Below are 26,776 nucleotides of genomic sequence, written 5' to 3' on the forward strand. Positions count from 1 at the left end.
GCCAGCTCTGCCCGAAAGCAGAATTAGAAAAGCTGACGGCAACAGCCCCCCCCCCGCATCAACGGCAATGTGGCCGGATCTATTACAAGTAAATGACGTCGGAGGGGGATGGACCAGCAGACACAGTCATCACAGGACCTTCCTTTAACAGAGATGGCTACATTGTCATCGCCAGGAGGGGGCCGTTGCCGATTCCAGTACTGCTCTGATAAAGGATCCACACCATAGAAATGTCTACCATCAATGTGTATCACATAGAATACTTTCAGAAGCATGTGTTGAGGGGCACTTTTTGATATTCTCACTTATAGCTACCATTGACTTGGTGAACATAGGCACATCTTCCTTTTGGGTGCATCGATGTGAATTTGTACTAGTATTCTACAGCAGACTCGGGGCACCCTGATTCCATTATAGAATTGGTGCTCCCTCTGTTGCATCGGGGCACTCAAAAGGAGGCACTATTTTATAGAAGTGCCCCCAAAGCCTGTTATGACCAGGAAGGTCGCTGCATGAATCACAGGTATCTCATTTTTATAAAGTGATGTAGTGATATTGAAGACAGGTTAAACAATAGCTAATTTTAACAGAATATGGTCCAGATAGAGATCTGAATGCACATACTGAAATTGGACATCCTCTTTTGTCATTTGAACATGTTTCTGTAGGACTCCAGAGCTTATTATCACCTACTGAAGCAGATTGCTCCCAAAGGAAGCAAAGGTGAAGGCACAGGAATCAATATTGACTTTTCAGGATTTGAGGTAAGTAATTTTATTTATTTATAACAATTTATTTACTTCAAAAGAAGAAATGTGAATTCATTGGGGGGTAATTTTAAGAAGCTTTTTCTTCACATAAAGCCATTTTACCTGCAGAAAAGACCTTTTTTTATATATTTATTTTTTTATTTATTGGCTGTGTGCATATGGACAAAATAGTCCTGCTATTTTTCCAGTTTGGATAGAGCAGAGGTGGGGTTGTGACATGTATACATATTTTTATAAAAACACCCTGGACGTACAGAGGGTATGTACATGCAATTACATCTTTTTTTTTTTTTTTTTTGAGCAGGTGTAAATTTGTGGGTGTATATATGTATGCTGCTAAGGCTGGTTCTGGGTGCCTGTATTATAAAGTTGCCTTCAGAAATTGGCATTTCTTTGGACTTTTCATATAGGCATCTAGTTATGATGTCGCTACTTTTATGCATTGTTCAGGATAGGTGTGGGCAGCCCTCAGGGTAGGATAAGTGGGTAGATTTTTTGGGAAAAGTATATTGTACAGATTCAGACAGTACAGCCTCAGGATGAACTGTAAGAACAAGAAAATGGCTAATTAGTATAGCATAGCATTCGTTCAATCTGTGGTTGTTTTTTAAAAAATTTTTTATTAATATTCTCCCCTTTTATCAAGCTGCGCTAGAGGTTTCATAGTGTGGGCTGGCAGATAAGTGCTCCTCATAGGAGTTCTATGAGTGTCGGAGCATTTATTGTGCTGGCTCGCGCTAAAAACCTTTAGCGGAATTTGATTAAAAAGGGCCCTTTATTTGATTTTTCTTTTACTACATATACTTTTTATAAGAATTTTAGAGCACTGTTCCTGGTCCCCTATAAATACTAATGACATTTAATCCATTTCTTTACAGCTTGTACAGGGGTAAACCAGTACACATATTTTTTAGTTGCAGTTGGGGAAGGCATTTCCAGAAAACGAGGTTAGACTAGGGCGGAAACATTGTTATACTTTTGTTTTCAAAACAGAAGTGGAAGAGTGTGTGGGGAAACTTTTTGATAGGCAGTTTTCAAAGTAAATATATATGCATACATTTACTTTAAAAATTACTTCCCCCCTCCCTCCGGAAGCGGTTTTTAGTGCAGCTGAATGCTCTGCGCTGCTCCCGAAGCTCATAGGAGCACATACAGCACCCCGGTCTGCACTAAGAAAAAAATGTTTCTGCCGTTTTGTAAAAGAAGGGGTGGGGGTTGGGGGGGGGGGGGTTAATGCAAAGCCTGCAAGTAAAAAGTATCCGTACTCTGAAGATTACGTGAACAGTCTGAAAATTGCCCTCATGCACTGTTTTACTATATGTGATGATACAGACTCTCATCTAATCATTTTATTTCTATTTCTTATTCAATTGTATAGTTAATCTTTTGTAAACCGCACAGAACTTCACGGTACTGTGTCCCTCAGGGATCACCCCCTATCCCCTATTCTCTTTAACATCTATATGTCCTCCCTGAAACTCCTCCAATTATCCCCCCTTGAAACAATCTATACATACGCTGATGACATCCTAGTCCTCCTTGAGACAGACCAGGACCTCACCAACCTCCACGAGAACATTACAGCTTGCAAAATGAGACTCCATTCCTGGTTCTTCTCGGTACAGATGAAACTGAATGAATCAAAAACAAAATTACTCTGGCTCGGCCCAAAATTAGAACACCTGCCCACCCTCTTCGCACTACCCTCAGGCGCTGCACTGCAGCTTGAGTTCTCAAGCAAGGTCCTTGGCATCATTATCGATTCTTCTCTCTCCCTCAATGATCACCTCAACTCCTTGGCTAAATCATGCTTTTTCAGCCTCCACATGCTGAGGAAAATAAGATCCTATTTTCGCCAACAACATTTCGCCGTCCTTGTCCAATCCATCATCCTCTCCAAACTAGACTACTGCAATGCCATCTACTTAAGCCTATCAAAAAAAAGTCTTCAAAGACTCCAGCTAATCCAGAATACTGCAGCCAAGTTGATCTTTGCAAAACACAAGTCTGACCATGTCTCCCCACTCCTAGCCAAACTTCACTGGCTCCCAGTGATTTCCAGAATCCATTTCAAATGCTCCTGCCTGGCTTTTAAGATCATTCATGGCATCCTTTCTCCCTTAATCCCACTATCTTATAACTCCTCGAGTCCTGACTCTACCAAACCCTCCCAAAGGTATAAACTATCCTTCCACTCTCTACACGGTATTCGCTATGCAGACAAACTGGGAAAATCCCTTCTCTTCAGAATCACAGGTCTTTGGAATGACCTTACTACCCCGCTGCGGAACCTGGGCTCCCTCCAATTATTCCGCAAGCAACTGAAAACCTGGCTTTTCACTAAAATGTAATTCTATCCCCCCTTACTCTTCTCTTCCATATATATAAGTTCATGTAAACCTTTTTTTTCCTTCTCTTCCTATATTTTAAGTTCTTGTAAACCGTGCCGAGTTCCACATCCGTGGAGATGATGCGGTATATAAACTTAAGGTTTAGTTTAGTTTAGTATATAAGTTGTTATTATTATGTCCTTGTCATAAATCAGTGACTGGGTATGCAGCAGTGTTTTCTGGTTCCAGCTGTGAAGCAGCTTGTAGTTCATAAACATCCTTTCTAAAGACAGACAGTGACTTTTCAACACAGAAAATTTAGGGATAAGATGCAAATCAATTTCTTTATGCTTTGTGTGTAGTGAATCTGGTCCTGAGTACTCAAGAACAGTCATTTTATGACTATAGCCTTATTTTAAGAATTAGAAACATACTATTAATATCTTTGGGCTCAACATCTATCTAGAACAGGAGCTCTTCACTTAGCCATTGTGGATACCCTGAAAACCTGGCTGGCTGGATGTCTTGAGGACTAAGGGCTCCTTTTACTAAGCTGCATTAGGGCATTAATGCGCGGAATAGCATGCACTAAAATGCCCTGCGCACTAGACGCTAATGCCAGCATTGAGCTGGTGTCGGTTCTAGCCGCGTAGCGTGGGTTTAGCACGCGCTAAAATGCTGCGTGTGCTAAAAACGCTAGTATAGCTTAGTAAAAGGAGCCCCAAGTACAGTGGTACCTTGGTTTAAGAGCATAATTTGTTCCAGAAGCATGCTCTTAAACCAAAACACTCGTATATCAAAGCAACTTTCCCCATAGAAGATAATGGAAACTTGAACAATTCGTTCCACCAACCCCCCCTCCCCCCCCGAGGCTACCGGCGCTGCTCCATCACCCCTCCCCCCGCTCTAACTGGCATTGCACCCCCCCGAACTGGCATCACACCCCCCCCACGAACGCCCCCCCCCCCCCGCGAGAACCGCAAAGCACCCCCTAGCTGAAAGCGGCATCCGCCCGCCCTTCCTCCCAAGCACTTGGTCCTTACCCCTTCTGCTCGTTGTAAGTGTGAATGCGAGCTCCCGCCTCTTGCCTGGGCTGGGCCTTGAGCATCTGCGCATGCTCAAGGCCTTCTGGCTCTCTTCTCTCTGAAATCTCGTTCTCTCCGAGAGAATGAGAGCCAGAAGGCCTTGAGCATGCGCAGATGCTCAAGGCCTAGCCCAGGCAAGAGGCGGGAGCTCGCATTCACACTTACAACGAGCAGAAGGGGTAAGGACCAAGTGCTTGGGAGGAAGGGTAGGCGGATGCCGCTTTCAGCACAGGGGTGCTTTGTGGTTCTCGCGGGGGGGGCGTTCGCAGGGGGAGGGTTTGCGATGCCGGTTCGGGGGGGTGCGATGCCGGTTAGAGCGGGGGGGGAGGTGCTCGTACACCAGAAAATGCTCGGTTTGTGAGGCAAAAGTTTGCTGAGTGTTTTGCTCGTCTTGCAAAACACTCGCAAACCGGGTTACTCGCAAACCGAGGTTCCACTGTATAAGAGAGATATGCATGTACTGCCTTCATTGTATACAAATCTCTCTCATGCATATTGATTGTGGATATCCTGAGAGCCTGATTGGTTGGGTATGTCTGTGGTGCTGAATAGCAGTGAGGCATCATGTAAATAATTTTGAAGTTCGCTGGTCATTCTTCTTTTGTTTTTAATTTGCCTTTGCAGGAGAAAAACGATTTGAAGAGAGCAGAGTGCATGCTTCAACAAGCAGACAAACTGGGCTGCCGGCAGTTTGTTACGCCAGCAGATGTGGTTGCAGGCAATCCTAAACTCAATTTAGCATTTGTAGCAAATCTGTTTAACACGCATTCTGCTCTGCACAAACCTCATGGCTCAAGTTTTAACCCTAATTTACTGGAAGGTGAGCTCTTCGGATATGTAGTTACTTTCTTAAATCTACAGTAGTTAGCCCTACCTAATTAATTTTATTTGATTAATAACTCAGGTTTACTATGAAAACATATTTTAGTTGTAAATTTTTTGTCAAAAGCTGACGGCAGTTTTGCCTATATGTGATTCACTGAGTTCTACCCTTTCTAAGACAAGCTAGATATCAGACCCTAATGTTTCCTCTGATGCAGCTTCATTACGTTACATTACCTTTTGTATTCAACCATAGCTCTTATAAGTTCAGGGCAAATCACAATAAATTCAACTACTGGAAACAGACCCAGTTAAACATAGTATAATAGCAAATTCCTTAAAATACAATAAACACAAATCATAATCAATATCAAGATAGAAATTTTTTAAATAAAAATGTTTTTAAAAGCTTTCTAAAACTGTATAACAAACTTCTGATCTAATTAGTAGATTTAAAACAAACCAGAGAAAATATTTATTCACACAATGTGTAGTTAAACTCTGGAATTTGTTGTCAGAGAATGTGGTGAAATCAGTTAGCTTAAAGGAGTTTAAAAAAGGTTTGGATAATTTCCTAAAAGAGAAGTCTATAGGCCATTACCGTATTTTCACGCAGATAACGCACACCCGTGTAAAACGCGCACACGGGTATAGCGCGCAGAAACCACGATTTTATGTACAAAAACTTTTGTATACCGCGCTCACGGGTATACCGCGCATGCAGCCTGACTGTCCTTTCGCCCGCCCCGACTCTCCTCTGGCCACCCCGACTCTCCTTTCGCCCTCCCCGACTCTCCGTGTGCTGTCCCGATTATCCGTTCACCCTCCCTGTCCCCATAGTCGGGTTGGGCCCATGTGCCTCAGGCCGCGCCCCCAGGTGGGACCTAAGGCTCCAGGGCCTATTCTGATTGGCTCACGCGCCTTAGGCCCCACCAGTAGGCGGAGCTTTGGGACGGATGGGCCAATCTGGCCTCATTCCGTCGTTGGCTGCCTGCCGGACAGGCGGGTTTGGCTCCCGTCTGTCCGGCCAACTACCAAAGGTACGGGGAAGGGGGGTGGAGGTGTCGTGGGGGTCGGCCAGGGGGGTCGCGGGTTGGCTGGGGGGGCGGTCGGAGGTTATTGGGGGGGGCGGTCGTTGGAGGGAGGGGGGTTTGCGTCGAGGGCAGGAGGGCCTGGGATCCCTCCTGCCCGTAATGTAGTGGGGGTAGGGGGTCGTCGTGGCCAGGAGGGTTTGGGCTCCTTCCTGGCCCGATATTGTCGGGGAGTTGGGGAGTCGGCCGGGCAAGAGGGCTTGGGCTCCCTCTTGCTCCGATCGTGGATGCGGGTGTGGGTGGGAGCGCGTGCGAGCGGTCGTTCGGGGTGGGGGTGCGAGCGGTCCTGCTGGGGGGGGGGGTGAATCGGGCATCGGGCGGGGTGGGAACTATGTAAAAAAATTTTTGTATACCGCGCTCATGCGTATAACGCGCGAGGGGTATGCGCGGTAGGTAAAAACGCGTATAACGCGCGCGTTATATGCGTGAAAATACGGTATTAAGATGGCTTGGGGAAATCCGCTGCTTATTCCTTGGATAAGCAGTATAGAATCTGTTTTGCTACTTGGGATCTAACTAGTATTTGGGACCTGGGTTAGCCACTGTTGGAAACAGGATATTGGGCTTGATGAACTTTTGGTCTGTCCCAGTATGGCAGTTCTTATTAAAAACAGCATGAGTAAATCATTCCAGATGTACCTGGTCCGGGGAAGAGCTGGTGAGTGTTGTTTAGCACTTAGGGTAGTTGGGGCATCCTTGAAACAGCTATCGGTGAAACATGTCGGATTAAAGCCCCTGACCGAATGTACCAAGCTGATAAAGCTAAGTGCTTATTTTTTCTAAATAAGATACATTTAAAATGTACAACTTTAACAAAAGCTATTGTGGGTAGAAGACACCTAAAAAGCTTAGTGAATGTATATAAAAAATGAAAAATATTTGACCAGTGACTATCAGATACTTAAAGCTCTAGGACCATGAGAATATTCGAGCCCTGAGTAGTATCGCTAAGGTCCTGGGAAGCTGATCTATATGAGCTTCTGTTTATGATATAGATTCCATCTGATAATAAAAAGATGCATTCCATTGCATAAATGACCTAATTTATTTTGGGGAGGGAAATTGAAAATAGAACTGCTTCCCTAAAGCACATCCTGATCTACCTACTAATGAGATTAATTCCAGCAGATAAGAACATAAGCAATGCCTCTGCTGGGTCAGACCTAAGGTCCATCGTGCCCAGCAGTCCACTCACGCGGCGGCCCAACAGGTCCAGGACCTGTGTAGTAATCCTCTAACTATACCCCTCTATCCCTTTTTCCAGCAGCAAATTGTCCAATCCTTTCTTGAACCCCAGTACCGTGCTCTGCCCTATTACGCCCTCTGGAAGCGCATTCCAGGAGTCCACCACACGCTGGGTAAAGAAAAACTTCCTAGCATTTGTTTTGAATCTATCCCCTTTCAACTTTTCCGAAAGCCGATACGATGGTCCTTGACCATATAAAATATTGAAGACCTATAGCCTGCATGAGCATTGCTTCATTGCCTCTTGGTAATACAATTAAAATTGTTGCTAAATAATTTAAATAGAAAAGTTTCATTTAAAGAAAGTATTAATAGAACTATGTACTGTTCACTATCCCCAAACAACAAGAACTAGTTTGTGCCCTAGGGAGATGACCAAATAGCAAATTTACAATCATTTGGCAATAAATATCTCTCAATCAAACTCAACAGATTAAACCTATAGAACCTCAGCAACACCACTCAAAGCTCAGATCCCTCATTTATTTAAGCTTTATGTGTTAGATCCTCAGCGGTAAAGCTTAAAGCAATGAGATTTCTGAGCTTTGAGATAGGTTTAATCTGTTGAGCTTGATTGAGATATTTATTGCCAAATGATTGAAGATTAAATATCTCGGAAGGTTGTTTGTGAATATGGAGTGACAAGTAGCAAATTTAAACATAGGAAAGGATATGTGTCTCCTACAAAGCATAAATAGCTGGTGTAACTCATTGCCACAGTGCTTCAAATAGGGATTGCACAAGTTGGTTGTACAGGTCACAGTTATAAAATGTCACCCTGGGTTCAGTGCATCAGTACGCCTAAACCAGGGCTGCCCAAGTCTTTGTCCTCGAGATCTACTGGCAGGCCAGGTTTTCAGGATATCCACAATGAATATGCATGAGAGAGATTTGCCTGCACTGTCTTCTTGGTATGCAAATCTCTCTCATGCATGTTCACTGTGGATATCCTGAAAACCTGACCAGCCAGTAGATCTCGAGGACCGGACTTGGGCAGCCCTGGCCTAAACCATGTCTATTGGAAACTGGAATGGTTTGAGATGAAGATTGAACAATAACATACCTGCCCTGCTTCTTATACATGTCCTCTAAGAAACTTCTACTTGTCTTCTGCAAAAGCAAGATGCTGGACTAGAGGGACTCCTAACTTGGCATAGTACTGCAATTATTTTATACGCTTGTTTTTATTTGAAAAAAAAAAAGACTTAGGAAAGGAACACAAATCAAATTATGCATGTATTTTAGCTAAACTATATTAGATTACTTTCTTAGTTCATAGTAAAATTAATAGTCAAAATTATTAGTATGAAGTGTGAGATCAGTGAACAGAATTGTTTCAGATGGCACAACATCTTTATTTACTTAAATCTAAAGAATTAAGAAAGTGATCTAGCTTGATTGGTAGAGAATGACACGGTGACAAAATTCATCACCGTCCCCGTCCCCGCGGATAACCGCGGGAAATAATCCCATGTCATTTTCTAGTGTCTATTTCAACCTCGGTCCTTCTACACTAGCATTCTTCAAAGCAAAGCTTGCGGGTCAGTGGTTGTGCCCAATTATACTCTGATTCTTCCCTCTCTCCTTAAAGAATGACATGAAGATGGTTTCCCGCAGTTATCCGTGGGGACGGGAACGGTGATGAATTTTGTCACCATATCATTCTCTAATTGGCTGGTGGTTCAGTGGCAGGACTATGTGCAGCTGTGCAGAGGCTCGTAGGTTCAATTCCTGGGCTGACTGGGGTTGAGGATACTGCAAAGAGGAAGAAACCCCTGTCACCACAAGAGAAACGCCTAAGGGGGTCTTTTACTAAAGTGTACTGTTTCTGTATTTACAATACCTTAAAAGCAAAACTTAAAATACTCAGTGACCAACATGCCCTCTGCAATTACCATACCGAAAACTGTACTAGCACACACAAATCTGGTTGCAGTCAGTAGATGCACTTAGCGCCTTCTGTTGACATACAAATAAATAAATATTGAGGCACTAACCCACCAAATTTTGTATCTGGTGCCTAAGGTTGGGTGTACACATTGGTGCGCATAACCAATGTGTGTGCACAACTTAATGGATTAATTGATCTAGTCAGTGCTGATAATTGGGAATTGTCACTAATTAAAAGTTACCCTCACAACTCGGAATGCGCTATTCTGTAAAAAGTATGGACCAGTTGCAGTGTGCAGATTTGAAAAGGGGGCGTGGTCAGGGCAGATCATGAGGATTTCTAGAAGTTTACTTGCATTGTTAATAGAACATGCCTGATGCACACACAACCTAGGTTGCAGGCATTTAGGCCTGGTTTTAGCTGGCCCAAGTGGGTGTGCCTAAGTTATGGCCCAATTGTAGAATTGTGCTACACACTGTTCTAATTGGCACCAATTTTTTGGGCATTATATATAGAATCGGGCCGTAAATGAACCTGCTTAACTTTTTATGTGCTTTCATGAATTTACCCCTTGATGATTGTGTTATTAGCTGTTTTGTATTCTATTATAGAATAAATATGCAGAACAAAATGTTTTAAAGAGTTTCATTTGAATAATATTAAATCTATATTTGTTTGATTGGTGATGGCTCCAAATTTGATGATTGTTTCTGTCAAATATTTAATTTATTAATTTCTTTATTTCAATTCATATCCTAAAAACTAACAAAATTTATTTCATCTACATTTAAAATCTACAATAACATGTAATAAAAAGTGCAAAGTGCTACTAATAACAAAATCATAGGCTGGGAAAAGCTACAGGTACTATCTCTAAAGCTTTAAAGTAGAGTCCATCAATCAATCTTCAAAGTTCTTAATGATGTTAAGTTTTGAAGCCATTCAGGCCCAATGAAGCTCACTTAACTTGATGAGTCAATTAAAGTCTCCATGTGTTTCAAGACTCACTCTGGCATTGCCACCTTTCTTACTTATATCTTCAACCTCCCTGATGATGGACTCAACTGAAACTCAGCTGGAGGCTTATGCAGATTGAACAATATAAGTAATCTAAACTGGAAAGCTTTAAGGATTAAGAAGAGAGAACCTCAACTGATTAAGCATTTCTAATTTGATCATTAATATAAGGAACAACTGACCTGGTCAAGCCTACAGATTACTACTCAAGGAGATATTGGGACTTTAATTGACTCATCATCAAGTTAAGAGAGAGCTTCATTAGGCCTGAATGGCTTCAAAACTTAACATCATTAAGAACCTTGAAGATTGATTGATGGACTCTACTTTAAAGCTTTAGATAGTACCTGTAGCTTTTCACAGCCTATGATTTTGTTATTAGTAGCACTTTGCACTTTGTATTACATGTTATTATAGATTTTAAATGTAGATGAAATAAATTTTGTTAGTGTTTAGGATATGAATTGAATTAAAGAAATCATTAAATTAAATATTAATTTTATGTTATGGTATTCTTGGTAAAGCATTTTAATGAATTGAATTTCAGTAATTGACTATATTTACCCTACTTTGTATAGTTGACTGTTTCTGTCAAACAGTATTGCTATTTTCTCCTGATTAATTGTTTCCTAAAATACAGGCAGTCCCCGAGTTACAGAAGCCCGACTTACATACGACTCATACTTAAGAATGTGATCGTGGCTTCATTTGATTTTACTGAGCAGTATTTCCAGTGGCATAGACTCCTACACTTCTGTAGCAGATTCAGGAATGAATCATAGCCACATTAAGAACAGTTTGTGGTTTTGCATGATGTAACTTAGAGGGAACACTGGTTAGGGATAGTTGGCCCTTTTGTCAGCTGGGAGCAGAGGTAAGCAGCAAGAATCTTAAAATTCACATGTTCTGAGTTACATACAAATCTGACTTAAGAACAGCTTTAAAAACGTAACTCATTCTTCACCCGGGGACTGCCTGTATATAAAATGACATATTCTTAAATTATTAGCGCTTGTTTGCCTATCAGTGTTTTTTGAAAGCAGAATATATATTTTTCAATTTACTTATCCCTTTCCTATTTTGCCTCATAAAATTCAGAATTGACTCCTCCTAATGTAGGTACTGTATGCTGAGGGCTTGTTTCTTTTTTTAAATTGTGTGCTTTCATTTGCTTGGACTTTACATCCTTTTCTGCATGTTCTGTAGAGAATGTCGGTTGAAACTTTCTGGTTCCTCCTCCCGAGTTACATTTTCAGGCATTTTGTTTTGTTCCCCTATTTTGGAATTCCTTACCAGAGGAAGTACCGTATTTTCACGCATATAACGCGCGCGTTATACGCGTTTTTACCTACCGCGCATACCCCTCGCGCGTTATATGCGTGAGCGCGGTATACGAAAGTTTTAAAACATAGTTCCCACCCCGCCCGACGCCCGATTCACCCCCCCAGCAGGACCACTCGCACCCCCACCCCGAACGACCACTCGCACGCGCTCCCACCCGCACCCGCATCCACGATCGGAGCAAGAGGGAGCCCAAGCCCTCTTGCCCGGCCGACTCCCCGACGTCCAATACATCCCCCCCCCCGGCAGGACCACTCGCACCCCCACCCCGAACGACCGCTCGCACGCGCTCCCACCCGCACCCGCATCCACGATCGGAGCAAGAGGGAGCCCAAGCCCTCTTGCCCGGCCGACTCCCCGACGTCCGATACATCCCCCCCCCCCCCCGGCAGGACCACTCGCACCCCCACCCCGAAGGACCGCCGACTTCCCGACAATATCGGGCCAGAAGGGAGCCCAAACCCTCCTGGCCACGGCGACCCCCTAACCCCACCCCGCACTACATTACGGGCAGGAGGGATCCCAGGCCCTCCTGCCCTCGACGCAAACCCCCCTCCCCCCCAACGACCGTCCCCCCCAAGAACCTCCGACCGCCCCCCAGCCGACCCGCGATCCCCCTGGCGACCCCCACGACCCCCCCACCCCCCTTCCCCGTACCTTTGGTAGTTGGCCGGACAGACGGGAGCCAAACCCGCCTGTCCGGCAGGCAGCCAACGAAGGAATGAGGCCGGATTGGCCCATCCATCCTAAAGCTCCGCCTACTGGTGGGGCCTAAGGCGCGTGGGCCAATCAGAATAGGCCCTGGAGCCTTAGGTCCCACCTGGGGGCGCGGCCTGAGGCACATGGGCCCAACCCGACCATGTGCCTCAGGCCGCGCCCCCAGGTGGGACCTAAGGCTCCAGGGCCTATTCTGATTGGCCCACGCGCCTTAGGCCCCACCAGTAGGCGGAGCTTTAGGATGGATGGGCCAATCCGGCCTCATTCCTTCGTTGGCTGCCTGCCGGACAGGCGGGTTTGGCTCCCGTCTGTCCGGCCAACTACCAAAGGTACGGGGAAGGGGGGTGGGGGGGGTCGTGGGGGTCGCCAGGGGGGTCGCGGGTCGGCTGGGGGGGCGGTCGGAGGTTCTTGGGGGGGGCGGTCGTTGGGGGGGAGGGGGGTTTGCGTCGAGGGCAGGAGGGCCTGGGATCCCTCCTGCCCGTAATGTAGTGCGGGGTGGGGTTAGGGGGTCGCCGTGGCCAGGAGGGTTTGGGCTCCCTTCTGGCCCAACTACCAAAGGTACGGGGAAGGGGGTGGGGGGGTCGTGGGGGTCGCCAGGGGGGTCGCGGGTCGGCTGGGGGGGCGGTCGGAGGTTCTTGGGGGGGCGGTCGTTGGGGGGAGGGGGTTTGCGTCGAGGGCAGGAGGGCCTGGGATCCCTCCTGCCCGTAATGTAGTGCGGGGTGGGGTTAGGGGGTCGCCGTGGCCAGGAGGATTTGGGCTCCCTCCTGGCCCGATATTGTTGGGGAATCGGCGGTCCTTCGGGGGGAGGGATGTATCGGACGTCGGGGGGGGGGGCATCAGGCTTTCAGGATGGGGACAGACCTTCAAGGGGGGACAGTGCACGGAAGTCAGGGGGGGTGAACGGAGAGTCGGGACAGCGCACGGAAAGTCAGGGCGGGCGAAAGGAGCGTCGGGCAGCATGCGCGGTATACCCGTGAGCGCGGTATACCAAAGTTTTGTACATATCATCGTGATTTCTGCGCGCTATACCCGTGTGCGCGTTTTATACGGGTGCGCGTTATTTGCGTGAAAATACGGTACTCGTACATGAAATAAGAAATTATTTGTCTTTCAGGCCTTTGGTTGACTTTGAAAAGCTATTTCTCTTGAGGGTCTTTGTAATTGGTACTGAATACTAGCTTTGATAATATTTTAAAGTAATGATTATATGTTATATCTGGATGGGTAGTTGGAATTTTTTTTTATTGTATTAGAGTCAGATGGATATACAAGTGGTGTGTACAATTTTCTCTTTATAGTTGTAATAGGGTTACCAGATTTTCCTCGGGGAAAATCTGGATGCATGGCCACGCCCTCAGACCCACCCAGTTCTAACTGTGTCATGATCTGTCTCAACTCCCTGCCCCACCCCCATTCGTGCGTCGGGACAGCATCCACGCCTGCGTGGATGTGACGTGATGATGTCATGCATGTGCATGCGACGTCACGGGTTGCATCCACGCGTTCACGGATGCTGTCCCAACGTCGGAAGTTTTTCAAAACCTGGACAAAGTGCTGGGTTTTGAAAAGCCGTCCGGACTCCCGGACATGTCCAGGGAAATCCGGACGTCTGATAACCCTAAGTTGTAAGCTGATGTTCAAATATGTAAGCAATAAATACAGCTTAAATTTATAGACAAAAAAGAAGTGGAGCTGTGGAGCTAGGGTAGGGGAATGGTAGGACCAGCTGGCTACCAATTCTGCACCGTATCTATAATAATAAAATGCTAGCCGCGTATGCGCACTCTCACCGCGTGTTCCCTGAGATCTGATCTGTCGCACTAGGCGAGAGTGCACATGCACAGAGTACGTCACCAGCCAACGATCGCCTCCACAAGCCTACTCCCAGCCAGCTGACGATCGCCTCCACAAGCCGGGACTGGGGCACAAAGAGCACCTCCTGCCCCTGTCCCCCCCGGGACAAACCAAAAAACGGAGCCGAGAGGAGTCCAGCAACTTTACGAACCGGCTCTTGCGATGACCCCGTCGCCCGGGACCCGAGTCCTTTGCCGCCCCACCCTTCCCTTCCCGCGGACCCGACTACGAACCTGGCGATTCCAGCGTGTGCAGCAGTCTTCACACGCTGCTTCGGGCCCTTCTACTGCCCTGATTTGCTCTGCTGCGTCTCTGATGATGTCATCAGGGACGTGCTGGAGTAAATCAGAGCAGTAGAAGGACCCGAAGCAGCGTGTGAAGACTGCTGCACAAGCTGGAATCGCCAGGTTTGTAGTCTGGACCGCGGGAAGGGAAAGGGGGTTAGAGGAAACGCTAATGCTGCTGCACAGGGAAGTGGTGTGGGGGGAGGGAAATGGAGGGGAGGGAATGCTGCTATGGACAGACAGACAGACAGACAGACAGAGGGAGGAAGAGAGACAGAAAGAAAAGAAAAAAGACACAGGGGCAGGGAGATACACAGAAAGACAGATAGACAAAGGGGGCCAGGGATAGAGAGAGACAGAAAGAAAGACAGCGGGAGGAAGAGAGAGACAGAAATAAAGACAGACAGACAAACATATATTCTAGCACCCGTTAATGTAACGGGCTAAAATACTAGTCATATATAAAATAGCTATCCTCTCTTTCAAGTCCCAAAACACTAAAGAACCGGCTTTTATCCACAAACTTCTTATTCCACATGAACCTACACGAGTCCTAAGATCCTTCTCTCAGCGTCTTCTTTATACACCATCCTTGAAAATCATTAGCACACGTCGGGCCACTTCATTCCTACAATATGGAAATCCTTACTTCTTTATATCGGGGCAGAAAAAAAATGTAGACAAATTTAAGGGAAATCTCTTCCAAGATGCATACGACTGTTAAACAGCCAGAGTAGTTCAAAAATCCTGATTCCCCAGCTTCCCTATTGTGGTTTACCTTTTATATATTCTTCACTTTTAATTTGTAGTTCTCCCAACTTTCCTATTGTTTTACGTTGGTCAGGTATTGTTCAGTGGGTATTTGTTTTATTGTCTCCCCCTTTTTAATACAAATTGTAAAACGCTTAGAAGCCTTGATTTGTGTTTTATCAAAATTTTAATAAACTTGAAACTTGAGAAGAGGGGCTGCATTAGAGAGTACTGTGACTGTTCTCTGCTCCACCTTAGGCTCCCCTCCTGCTCCCTGCAGGCTTCCTCAAAAAGAAGGGCTGAAGCAGAACACCCCTGCTATTCTGGAGGTTGGAATTCCAGAAATTAAACTAAGCTTTGTTAATAAATATCTTGATGCACTTCATTATTTTTCAAACATCGCTCATGAAACTTAAGGGTTCCATACAATTACACCAATATAATGGGAGGGGAGCAGAGGTTCAAAATTAATTATAAGAGCTCCTTAAGTTAAAAAAGGGGTTTAAAATCACTGCCATAATGAGGCAATAATCACAACCACAAAATAGGTTTCCAGCACCTCTCCTTCCCCTCTCTACCTCTACCCAAGGATGCCAGCAATCCCATTCCCCTCTAAGGCCTAGATTCACGAACCTGCCCGATTGAGCCCAATTCTGATGAATTAAAAAAAGTTGAATATGCAGATGGGACCGTGGGTTTAAACAAATCTGCTGCAGCCTATCCTCCCACTTACTGTAGCAAAACAGAGCTCAGGGCTTTCTTTTCCAGTTTGCACCTCAGTGTCTCATTTATAGCCCTCGCTGCCTGTTGCTTTAAATTTACACAGAGCAGCAGAGCCCGGCTACAGTTTTGTAACAGACTCGGCACTGCCAGTCCCTCTCTTGCCGCCCAGACTCTCCTGCTTGCCGCCTTCCCTGTAGTGTGAGCCCGCGGGTTTAAAGTGGGGCTGTACTGCGGCATGCAGCCCTACTTTAAACCCACGGGCTCGCACTGCAGAGAAGGCGGCAGAGAGAGAGAGTCACAATTCCTGCCATCTCTTTCTTTCCCTGCATCCTATTGGTTAGAAATCGGCAGAGCAGAGCTCGGAGCAGAGTAGGGGCAGGAGCCTCACGATTCCCCCGGTGCCTGAAACCTCTTCCTACACAGAAGATCGGGGCAGAGAGCAGGGCAATGGAGCAGGAGAGTCGGCAGAGACCTGTGCGACTGGTCCCAAGCAGTCGCTTCTATGCTTGATTGGCCAGCCCAATCGGTGTCCCAAATTTGTGCTGTGAATTGCGTCCCTGCCTACTTTGCATGCGTTTCTCCTCATTTGCATGCGCGGATTCGAAGCGGATCGCTGGAGAGCTTAGTGAATGAGGCCCGAGGGAAATCTGGTCGCAAAGGGGTCGCAAACCGATTGGTTTGCTTTGTGAATCTAGCCCTAAGAAAGGGTTACTATATGGATCCAGAAAAAGGAAGACGGATTGAGACATCCGGATTTTACTTTCGCAGTGGAAGTAAAACCCAGATGTCTTAATCCATCCTCATTTTTTGCTGGAGCCATATGGTAACTGTAACCCCAGCCCCCCAAATTGGCCAGCATCTCATCTCCCCTTCCCTACTGCTATCCCACATCTAGTATCTTCCCCCCCCCCTTTCCTCCCATCTTTTAGGCCACTGCTGATGCTCTCCTCCCATGCCAGCCCTGAGCTTAAAGAAGAGTGCTGCACAAGCCCTGTAAGTACATGTAAGGCCCATGCTGAAGCACCGCTGTATATCAACTCTTCCTTCCCCAGCAAGTCTGCCTTCGAGGAGGGTACAAGGCAACACTTAAGCATGGGCTTGTATTTACAGGGCCCACGCAGCACTCTTCTAGAAGCTTTGGGCTGTAGAGGGTGGCAGAGGCAGGCCCAGCAGGAGAAAGGCTCTCTCGCATGCCAGAGCCACATTGACACCCCCCAAATTCTACGACCCTAGGCAAACACCTACTCCACCTAGTGGCAGAAAGAGCCACAATCTTAAGCCTTCTGGGAACAGGGAAATACTGTATGTGAATGTAACTTGCCTTGATCTGCTGCTGATAATAGGTATGAACATTTAAAAGAACACACATATCAATTTACAGACACTGAAGCCCCTGTCAACAGGAGTTGATCTGTTCATGAGCCCTGACTGGATCATTGTACTTGGCTCCTCTTTAGGGCAGGATTAATTCGTTGAGGGCCCCTAGGCACCCAAGTACACTGGGCCCCCTGCCCCGCCCCACCCCACCATGCGCCCAGGCGGAAACAGGAAGCTGCATAAGAGGGAAGCTTTGGGCAAGCAACACCGCTTGCACAATTACAGTTCCCCCTGCCTTTCTTACCCGCGTTGCTTGCTTGTCTTACTTTCCGTCGATGGGGGTGGGGCCCGCGTTGCCGATCGATACTGGAGGGGCCCATCGCTGTTTGGAAAAAACAATGTTGATGCCCTCCTTCATCGGGCCCCCCTGACCATTTTGGGCCCTAGGCACGTGCCTACTTGGCCTATTGGTTAATCCTGCCCTTCTCCTCTTTGCTCATGGAATCCTGGGTGTCCTGATACCTACATAGGGTAGAGATGAGAATGTATGCTTAAATTCACAAATATAACAAACTCTCCACTCATAAATTATTCAGACGCCAAACATTTGTTCTCACGAAAGAAAAAGCCTCAGGTCATGGTGGGTCATTGAGCCGACCCTAACTTCCATGCATCATCGGCATAAAAACCTTTCGTGATTTGAACCCTTTTTGGTGCGTGTTAGCATTTTCTTAATATAAAAAATTTTTTTTACCAGCTTTGTTCCTTTGTTCAAATCACGAAAGGTTTTTATGATGCATGGGAGATTGGGTCGGCTCAATCACCCACTATAACCTGAGGCTTTTTCTTTCATGAGAACAAATGTTTAGCGTCTGAATAGTTTGAGTGGAGAGTTTGTTATATTTTGTGATTTTCTTCCTCCATTCCTCCTGATTTTTGGTCAATGCTTAAATTCATACATTTTTAAAGAGTCGGCAAACTAAACTGCTTTAAGGATTCATCAAAGGCATGAAGTATAGAGAGAGGCTTTATTGTTAGAAATTGAGTCAGAATTAGACAGGTTTTAAAATTACTAACAATTGCTTCAACACTGAAAGTGAGTCTCTGAAGCAAGACAAATATGGTGTGATCTGAAATCACATTTTAAAATCAGGGGTCTTCTTCTGCTCAGGGGCCGGAAGAGTGGAATAAGCTTCCATTTTATATCAGGCAGCTAAGGACTGTAAGTGCCTTTAAAAAATGATTGTTTTTTCTTTTTTTAAATTCTTTATTCATTTTTAAAAACTTACAATAAGTGTATCAGTATATAAAAACATTTTAAACTCAAGATACAACACTTAATAATCTGTAAAAATCCAGTTCAGAATTTATCTCCCTCCCCCCTCTAATCAATAACAATCTTTAAACACAGAAAACATATTTTAATCCCCATCCCCACATTCCTTACATTTATACAAAGACCAAAATCTACCCCCTACCCCCTCCTTGGACATGCATAGTTAAGGGGAAAAATAATATTCATTCATTACAATAATTTGTTAATGGCTCCCAAATATCCTGAAACTTTCTAAAATTCCCTTGCTGTGTGGCGATTACCTTTTCCATTTTATATATCTATATATATAAAATCGGAGGTATGTATGTGTGTATGTATGTGTGTATGTGCCGCGATCACGCAAAAACGGCTTGACCGATTTGAACGAAACTTGGTATGCAGATCCCTCACTACCTGGGATGATATGTTCTGGGAGTCTTGCGGCCCACCTACACACGTGGGCGGAGCTACAAACATAAAATCAGATTTCACCCATTCATGTCAATGGAAAAAATGTAAAAAGCTGCCATTCTCACAGTAATTCAAAAACGGCTTGACCGATTTGAACGAAACTTGGTATGCAGATCCCTCACTACCTGGGGTGATATGTTCTGGGGGTCTCACGGCCCACCTGCACATGTGGGCGGAGCTACAAACAGAAAATCAGATTTCACCCATTCATGTCAATGGAAAAAATGTAAAAAGCTGCCATTCTCACAGTTATTCCAACTACCTGGGGTGATATGTTCTGGGGATCTCGCGGCCCACCTGCACACGTGGGCGCAGCTACAAACAGAAAATCAGATTTCACCCATTCATGTCAATGGAAAAAATGTAAAAATCTGCCATTCTCACTGTAATTCAAAAACGGCTTGACCGATTTGAACGAAACTTTGTATGCAGGTCCCTCACTACCTGGGCTGATATGTTCTGGGGGTCTCGCGGCCCACCTGCACACGTGGGCGGAGCTACAAACAGAATATCAGATATCACCCATTCATGTCAATGGAAAAAATGTAAAAAGCTGCCATTCTCACAGTAATTCAAAAACGGCTTGACCGATTTGAACGAAACTTGGTATGCAGATCCCTCACTACCTGGGGGTGATATGTTCTGGGGGTCTCGCGGCCCACAACTCTATGTTGCTTGCTCAAGGGTGGGTTCACCCAAGAATTTATATGTTCTTGCTCCAGGAGGTGAAACTAAAATTGTTGTTTATAATCACGTTTTGCGTTAGTTGTATTGTATTCATTTTGTCAAATATTTCACATTATAATTTGAATATTGTACTTTTTATTAAGCTGTAAAAAAATAATTTCATTCACCACTATAAAGTATCTTTATTTGAATCCATTTACAGTGTTATTGCTATAATTAAATACCCGTGCAACGCCAGGGCATCAGCTAGTGTGATATAAAGAGTTCCACCAGAAAATGTAATTCAGTCTACCCCAATTTTTCCAATTAATCGTAATCTGTTGTATGGCAACCCCTGTCATAATAAGTAAAAGTTTATTATTGTTAAAAAATGATTGAAATGTCATCTGCTCTGTCTGAAGTATGGGAGCTGAATCTGTCGTATGATAATCAAATTGTTATGCACTTGATGTTTGTTGTAGGAAAGAAGAGAGGCTGATTGTATAATAATGGTGTTTTCATGCTATGATGATATGTGAAATTTTTAGTTTTAAGATTTTTATGTAGCAAGTCAGTTTTAATTGTGTGTATTATACTGTACTCCGCTTTGTAAAAAAAAACAAAAAGTGGATTATAAATAAATAAACAAACAAAACGGAGAGAGGAAAAGACGGAAAAAAAAAATCCTGATCCGTTTTCTGCATCTTGGCAAACAAATTTCTCTGTGCCTTCTGGAAAAGATTCCTGTTCAGTGGCATATTTAAACACTGTATACTATTTATAGCCTTTAAATCTTTCTGGCCAGAAGTGCACTTTTCAACTTGCATGATGTTCTGTTTTTTTTAATTGGGATTCTTTTCCAAGTTCTCAGCATGCAGTTTGTGTGAAATATTTTCTATTTATGCTTATTCTTTTCTTGGAAACTATTTTTTTTTTTTTTAATACACCAGCGGCATGATTTACTAAGGTGCCCTTTTACCAAGCAGCAGTAAGCACTAACACATGCTTACCGCCGCTTAAAATCCGTGGCCGCTGGATGTGCATAGTCACCAAGCACCAATTTCAGGCTAGGCGCACGCCAACCAAGCTGGAGTGTGTTTGAGGGGGGAGAGTAGGTGTTCCCTGTGCTAATCGGTTAGTACATGGGCCTTGGCACAGGAGCTCTTCCCACCTTCAAAATAGGTGGTGACAAGGGCTCAAATGCTAATACCTGCATGCTAATTTCAAAATTAGTACATGGTCATGAATGGGAAAAAAACAAACTGCAGCCATTTGAGAGCCATACTAAAAAGTGGGCTTATTGCGCAGGAAACCCATGTGCTAAAAATAGCACAGCCTACTTTCTATTGAAGCTTTGTAAAAGGTCCCTTAAGAGGGTTTATTTTCCCCATTCTATCTGGGAGAAAAACTTAGGGGGTTCAATATTCAGTGTGGTTTAAACAGGCAGAAGAGGCTCCTGGCCACTTCAACCACACAGAATGGGCTTTGCACCAATATCCAGCGGGACTTGGCTGGATGGCACCACTCCATATTGGATCTGACCACTCTAGCACAATTTGGACAATTCACAATTAAAGTGGACACAGTGTGACCCCCCCCCCAATTGTTTTATTGTTTAATTTTGTATCGCTTCAATAATACTTCATACGGAGGAGAAAAGACCTCAGTGAATGGGACAGACTACTATATTCATGACTCTGCAGTATTGCTAGCCCATATCCAAATTCAATCATAGATCAAAAAATCTCCTGATTTTCAATTGTCCCTTCCAAAATGAGGACTGTTAAGAGTATGTATTGCTTAATTCAGGGGTGTCCAACCTTATGGCTTCACTGGGCCGCATTGGCCGAAAAAAATGTTTCTGGGGCTGCACAAATGTGCAAATTCTGCAGCAAGACATAGGAGGGAGCTGTCAAGACGGTAAACACCCAGTGGCAGCAGAGGAAAACACTGCATCGCCCTTGACTGGGGCCACACAAAATACTTCACGGGGCCGCAAGTTGGACACCCCTGGCTTAATTATTTATGATGCTTTGAATTGTAGATTCTAATTTTTCTTTGTGTGGCAAGACTCTGTTTTCCATATAGTCGATGTTTTTTGATATATCTATAAATGACAAATAAAAAAAAGAAAACTTCCGAGGGTAAATACTTAATTTAACTACACAGTAATAGAAACAGCACTTGTCTCATGTCCCTTATGCAATTTGAATATGGGCTATCAGTACTGCAGAGTCATAAGCTCTAATTCATATTCTTCTTTTAGAAAACTGTTATAAACATACTTATTTGATTAATTTTTTTTCTAGAAAACTGGGATCATAATTCACTGGGAATGTACAGTATTTTATTATTTTGTTAACCACACAGAACTGCAAGGTAGTTGCGGAATACATGTGAAATGTTATGAATATAACAGTCTGTCCCATTCGCGGAGGTCTTTTTTCCTCTGTATGATTTTATGGAAGTGATGCATAATTAGAAATCAAGACAATTGAGGTAACACTGTTTTCATTGTAGTTGTGTATAGTAATATATTAGTTTGTGGACTCAGCTCCCTCTGTTGGACTATAATCTGGGCAATGCCAGAGTGGTCTGGAACAGAATTGTTGCAGAGCTAGAAGACAGGTGGTACCCGTATATTTAACTGGGCAAACAGTGCCATTTAAAAAGCTGTCTTCTCTTTGCCTTGTTAGGTATGTGGACACCAGATCTCATTTAGCCATCAGTAGTCAGCTTTTAAAGAAACACTGACTGACTGTGCTGCTGGCTGAATGTTGCCCATTAATAATTTTTTTTTAAATCTTTATTAATTTTCAAATATTAAACAGTGCATTGCAAAAATTTTAAACATAAACGAATCAGGAAAAGCATTTTAAATATACGAACATTCTGAAAACAATTATTTCCTTCCCCCCTTCTCCCATTCATCCATAAAAGTATAACCACATATAGAATTTCAATAAACTAAATACAAGAAATAATTAATTAATTAGGCCATTTGATCCCAAGTGACAAAAGTGAAGTGTCTTAGGCTCTTGAACGTTGCTCATCTCCAACTAATATTCAGACATGGGCTTTTTCTTGTATTTGTCTTTTCTGCATAGATAGAACAACAAAACTCTGGGTCAAAATGGACAACTGAGCTAGGCCTCACTTCGTCCTCACTGTATCTGAAGTCTTGTAGTTCTATTTTTGTAAGTGAATGAAACCAAAACTGACCCAGACTGTTCCTTTTGACCTTACCTTCTCCTTTTTGTGGGATTTCTCTGTTTATGCCTGCATTCTAAAAGTAATTCGCTCAATCCTATGGAAGAACTCTACAAGAAAATCATTTATACAAGATTTTTTTTTAAATCAAAAGCAACTTAATTTATGATTAGACAAGACTTTCCATGAACATTTAAATCTCTTACATCATTAATACCAATCTAATTGCATTACTATAGGAGAAACCAAAGAGGAAAGAACATTCCGGAACTGGATGAATTCCCTGGGTGTTGATCCATATGTAAACCATTTATACAGGTAACATTTTTATTACTACTACTACTATTTATCATTTCTATAGTGCTGAAAAGCGTATGCAATGCTATACTTATGACATGCAATTGATGGTCCTTTCTCAGAAGAGCTTACAATCTAATTTGGATAGACAGACAGGACATATAGGGTTAGGGAGTTTCTTGCAGAAAGAATGATAGGATGAATGTAGGTAATTTTATGGTGAGTGGGAGTTAGCAGTTGAAAGCAGCATAGAAAAAGTGGGCTTTTAGCGTCGATTTGAATACTGCTAGAGATTTCGCCTGATGTAATGACTTAGGTAGGTTGTTCTATGCATACAATACAGGAAGATAGAAGAGATAGAGCAGGGGTCTCAAAGTCCCTCCTTGAGGGCTACAATCCAGTCAGATTTTCAGGATTTCCCCAATGAATATGCATGAAATCTATGTGCATGCACTGCTTTTAATGCATATTCATTAGGGAAATCCCTGAAAACCCGACTGGATTGCGGCCCACAAGGAGGGACTTTGAAGACCCCTGAGATAGAGTCTGGAGGTGGCAGTGGAGGAGAAGGGTACAGATAGGAGGGACTTACCTAATGAACAGAGATCATGGGGGAGAGGAGGGTGGAGAGATATTGAGGGGTTGTAGAGTGAGTGCAATTGTAGGTCAGTAAGAGGAGTTTGAACTGTATTCAGAAACGGATGGGGAGCCAGAGATGTGACTTGAGGAGAGGAGTAATGTGAATGTGGTGGCTCTCGCAGAATATAAGTTATGTGGCAGAATTTTGCACGGATTGAAGGGGAGAGAGATGGTTGAGCAGAAGACCTGAGAGAAGCAAGTTGCAGTAGTCTAAGCGAGAGGTGATGAGAGTGTGGATAAGGGTTTTGGTAGGATGCTCGGAAAATAGAGGTCAAAATTTTGCTAATATTATAGAGGAAGATGTGACAGGTTTTAGCAATTTGTTAGATCTAAGCAGAGGAGAGAGAGGAGTCAAAGATAACCTCAAGGTTGCGAGCCAATGAGACAGGGAAGAAGAGAGACAGAGATCAACTACTTAGTTTCATTGTTCTGCCTGTAGATATTTTAGAAAATACTTTTCCAGCCGGATTTCTATGGCACATTTAATTAATAAATCTTTTCACTGAGAAAAACAATACAGTTATTTGAACATACTGTACATTGTCACAGTGACATTTTCTTCCCCAATAACAACTGTACTAACATCCCAAACCCAACCATCCCATAACCCCCCTTTCCCATGTGCAATGCAAGTATATAAACACTAAACAGATATGTAAATCAAGGCACATTTAAATTAATTGTGGTGATGTAATAGACTAATACTGTAGACCTCCAGCTTAACACGCCAATATGTCAACCCATGAAGCAGTTAATATCCAAAGCAGTCTTGGTGTGGGCAGAGTTGCACTTACCAGACTGCATTTGTGGACTTGTTCAAAGAGATTTGTTAGGCTTGGGATTCTGGAAAGATGGCTTGTATAATTGGCCCTTGTTTGGCAGCTTGACCCCTAGTGGTAGTACAGCAAGACTACTGTTAGGGATCACTGACACCATTTTGAACCCAGCACTGACAATGAGTGACTAGTGAATGCATCTGTCCTGCCCTACTAGACCCCAGGGATTATGTCAGGTAGGCCTGGGGGGGGGGGCTCTTTCTAGCATGGGGGTGTTTGGGAGGGTATCTGGATTTTGGGAGCCTTTGATACTCGTAGTATCTTGTTTAGGGGGGCTTCAAGAGGTATCTTGATGGGGAGTCAAGGGTGTTTTGATATTGGGGAGGGGCTTTGAGGGTGTTTATATATAGTTTCATAAATTCCACTAGTCTTGAATTTACTAAGAAATAAATATACATAACATTATTGACATAAAAGAAAAATCAACAGCACAAACCAAATCGAAGAAAAATGAGGAAAATCCAATCACTGCCATTTTCAATAAATAATAAAGATCCAATTCCAAATTCTAGGGAAGAGGAATTTGCAAAGAAAACAATATTAAAGGTATTAATGAGAGGATTACAAAAAGACTTAACTATTGCCCTGTTAAACAGAAAGATACTAAGTTGTATTTACTGAAAGACAGAATGAACTTTCAAAGACTCAGGATGAAGGAATCCCTTTGCATTAAACAATAATCTCTTCTATTTAATCCCTAATTCTTCATATCATCTAAATCCCTGCATATTTAATTTACGCAAAGAAGCATAAAACAGTGAGAAACCTTTGCAGACCTTAATTTATTAGGGGGGGTGTTAATTATCAAAGTGGGCTACTGTCAAGTTGGATTATTTTATCACAAGTCATGCTATTTTAACACAAGGTCCCATTTTATGGACAACCCCCCCCCCCCCAAAAAAAAAAATCCCAAAACAACATGATGTACTAAAATAGCCTGACTTCTGGTAAAAATAACTTGATGTAACAATAGCCGATGTTCATAACTTCCCCCCTAAATGGTTTAAAAGTCTGTTTATGAATATAATCCCTGTTTTTCTGTCAGGCTATCTTTTGTGAGGTTTACTGTACTGTATATACTTGAATATAAACTACTAGCTTTATAGCCCGTTACATTAACAGGTGCTAGAATATATGTGTGTGTCTGTCTTTATTTTTTTCTCTCTCTGTCTCCTTAGCCGCTTTCTGTATTTCTGTCTTTCTTTCTTTTGGCTGTCCACCACCACCCCTTGCGTGTTCCCCTTGTCCATTCTCCCTTCTTTTTACCTCCCCTGTGTCCACCACCACCCTTTCACTGCTCCCATTATCCAGCAGCAGCCCTTCTCCCTTTGTTTTACCTCCCCCATGTCCATCAGCACCTCTTCCTGCTCTCCCTGTCCAGCAGTAGGCCTACCTTCATTTCCCCCCCTGTCCATCAGCACCTCTTCCTGCTCCCCCTTTCCAGCAGTAGACCTCCCTTCCTTTCCCCCCCCTGTCCATCAGCACCTCTTCCTGCTCCCTCTGTCCAGCAGTAGGCCTCCCTTCCTTTTTTTCCCCCCCTGTTCATCAGCACCTCTTCCTGCTCCTCCTGTCCAGGAGTAGGAGGTAGTAGGCCTCCCTTCATTTTTTCCCCCCCCTGCCCATCAGCACCTCTTCCTGCTCCCCCTGTCCACGGGAGTTAGTACAGGCCCGGTCTCTGCCGTTCTCCCCAGAGTTTGTTCTTTACTCGGATAGAGAGTCCTTGCCGCCGCCACCCCCCCCCCCCTTCACTTCCTGCGGGCCCGATTACGAACCTGGTGATTCTAGCAGCGTGTGCAGCAGTCTTCACACGCTGCTTCGGGTCCTTCTACTGCCCTGATTTACTCTGGCATGTCCATGATGACATCATCAGTGACGCGGCAGAGCAAATCAGGGCAGTAGAAGGGCCCGAAGCAGCATGTGAAGACTGCTGCACACGCTGCTTGAATTGCCAGGTTCGTAGTCGGCAAAGGACTCGGACTCCTCTGGTCTGTCGCGGAGGCTGGCCCGGCTCCATTTCTCGGTTCGTCCCGGAGAGGGGGGGTGGTGCAGGAGGCGCTCTAAGTGTAAGGGAGCCGGGAGAGGAGCCACCGCTGCCGCTGTAAATT

At 44.2% G+C, this 26,776-nt stretch overlaps 1 protein-coding gene across 2 annotated transcripts in view; it reads left to right on the plus strand.

Moving 5' to 3' along the window:
• Window positions 1–26,776, plus strand: part of PLS1 (plastin 1) — a 107,717-nt gene that overhangs the window by 63,228 nt on the left and 17,713 nt on the right. For both annotated transcript variants that reach the window (XM_033958793.1, XM_033958792.1), the window contains exons 9-11: window positions 669–764; window positions 4,810–5,005; window positions 23,139–23,217. In XM_033958793.1, the coding sequence (XP_033814684.1) occupies window positions 669–764; window positions 4,810–5,005; window positions 23,139–23,217 (371 nt within the window). The remainder of the gene's footprint in view (window positions 1–668; window positions 765–4,809; window positions 5,006–23,138; window positions 23,218–26,776) is intronic.

Source organism: Geotrypetes seraphini, chromosome 9 (assembly GCF_902459505.1).
Source record: "Geotrypetes seraphini chromosome 9, aGeoSer1.1, whole genome shotgun sequence".
NCBI lineage: Eukaryota > Metazoa > Chordata > Amphibia > Gymnophiona > Dermophiidae > Geotrypetes > Geotrypetes seraphini.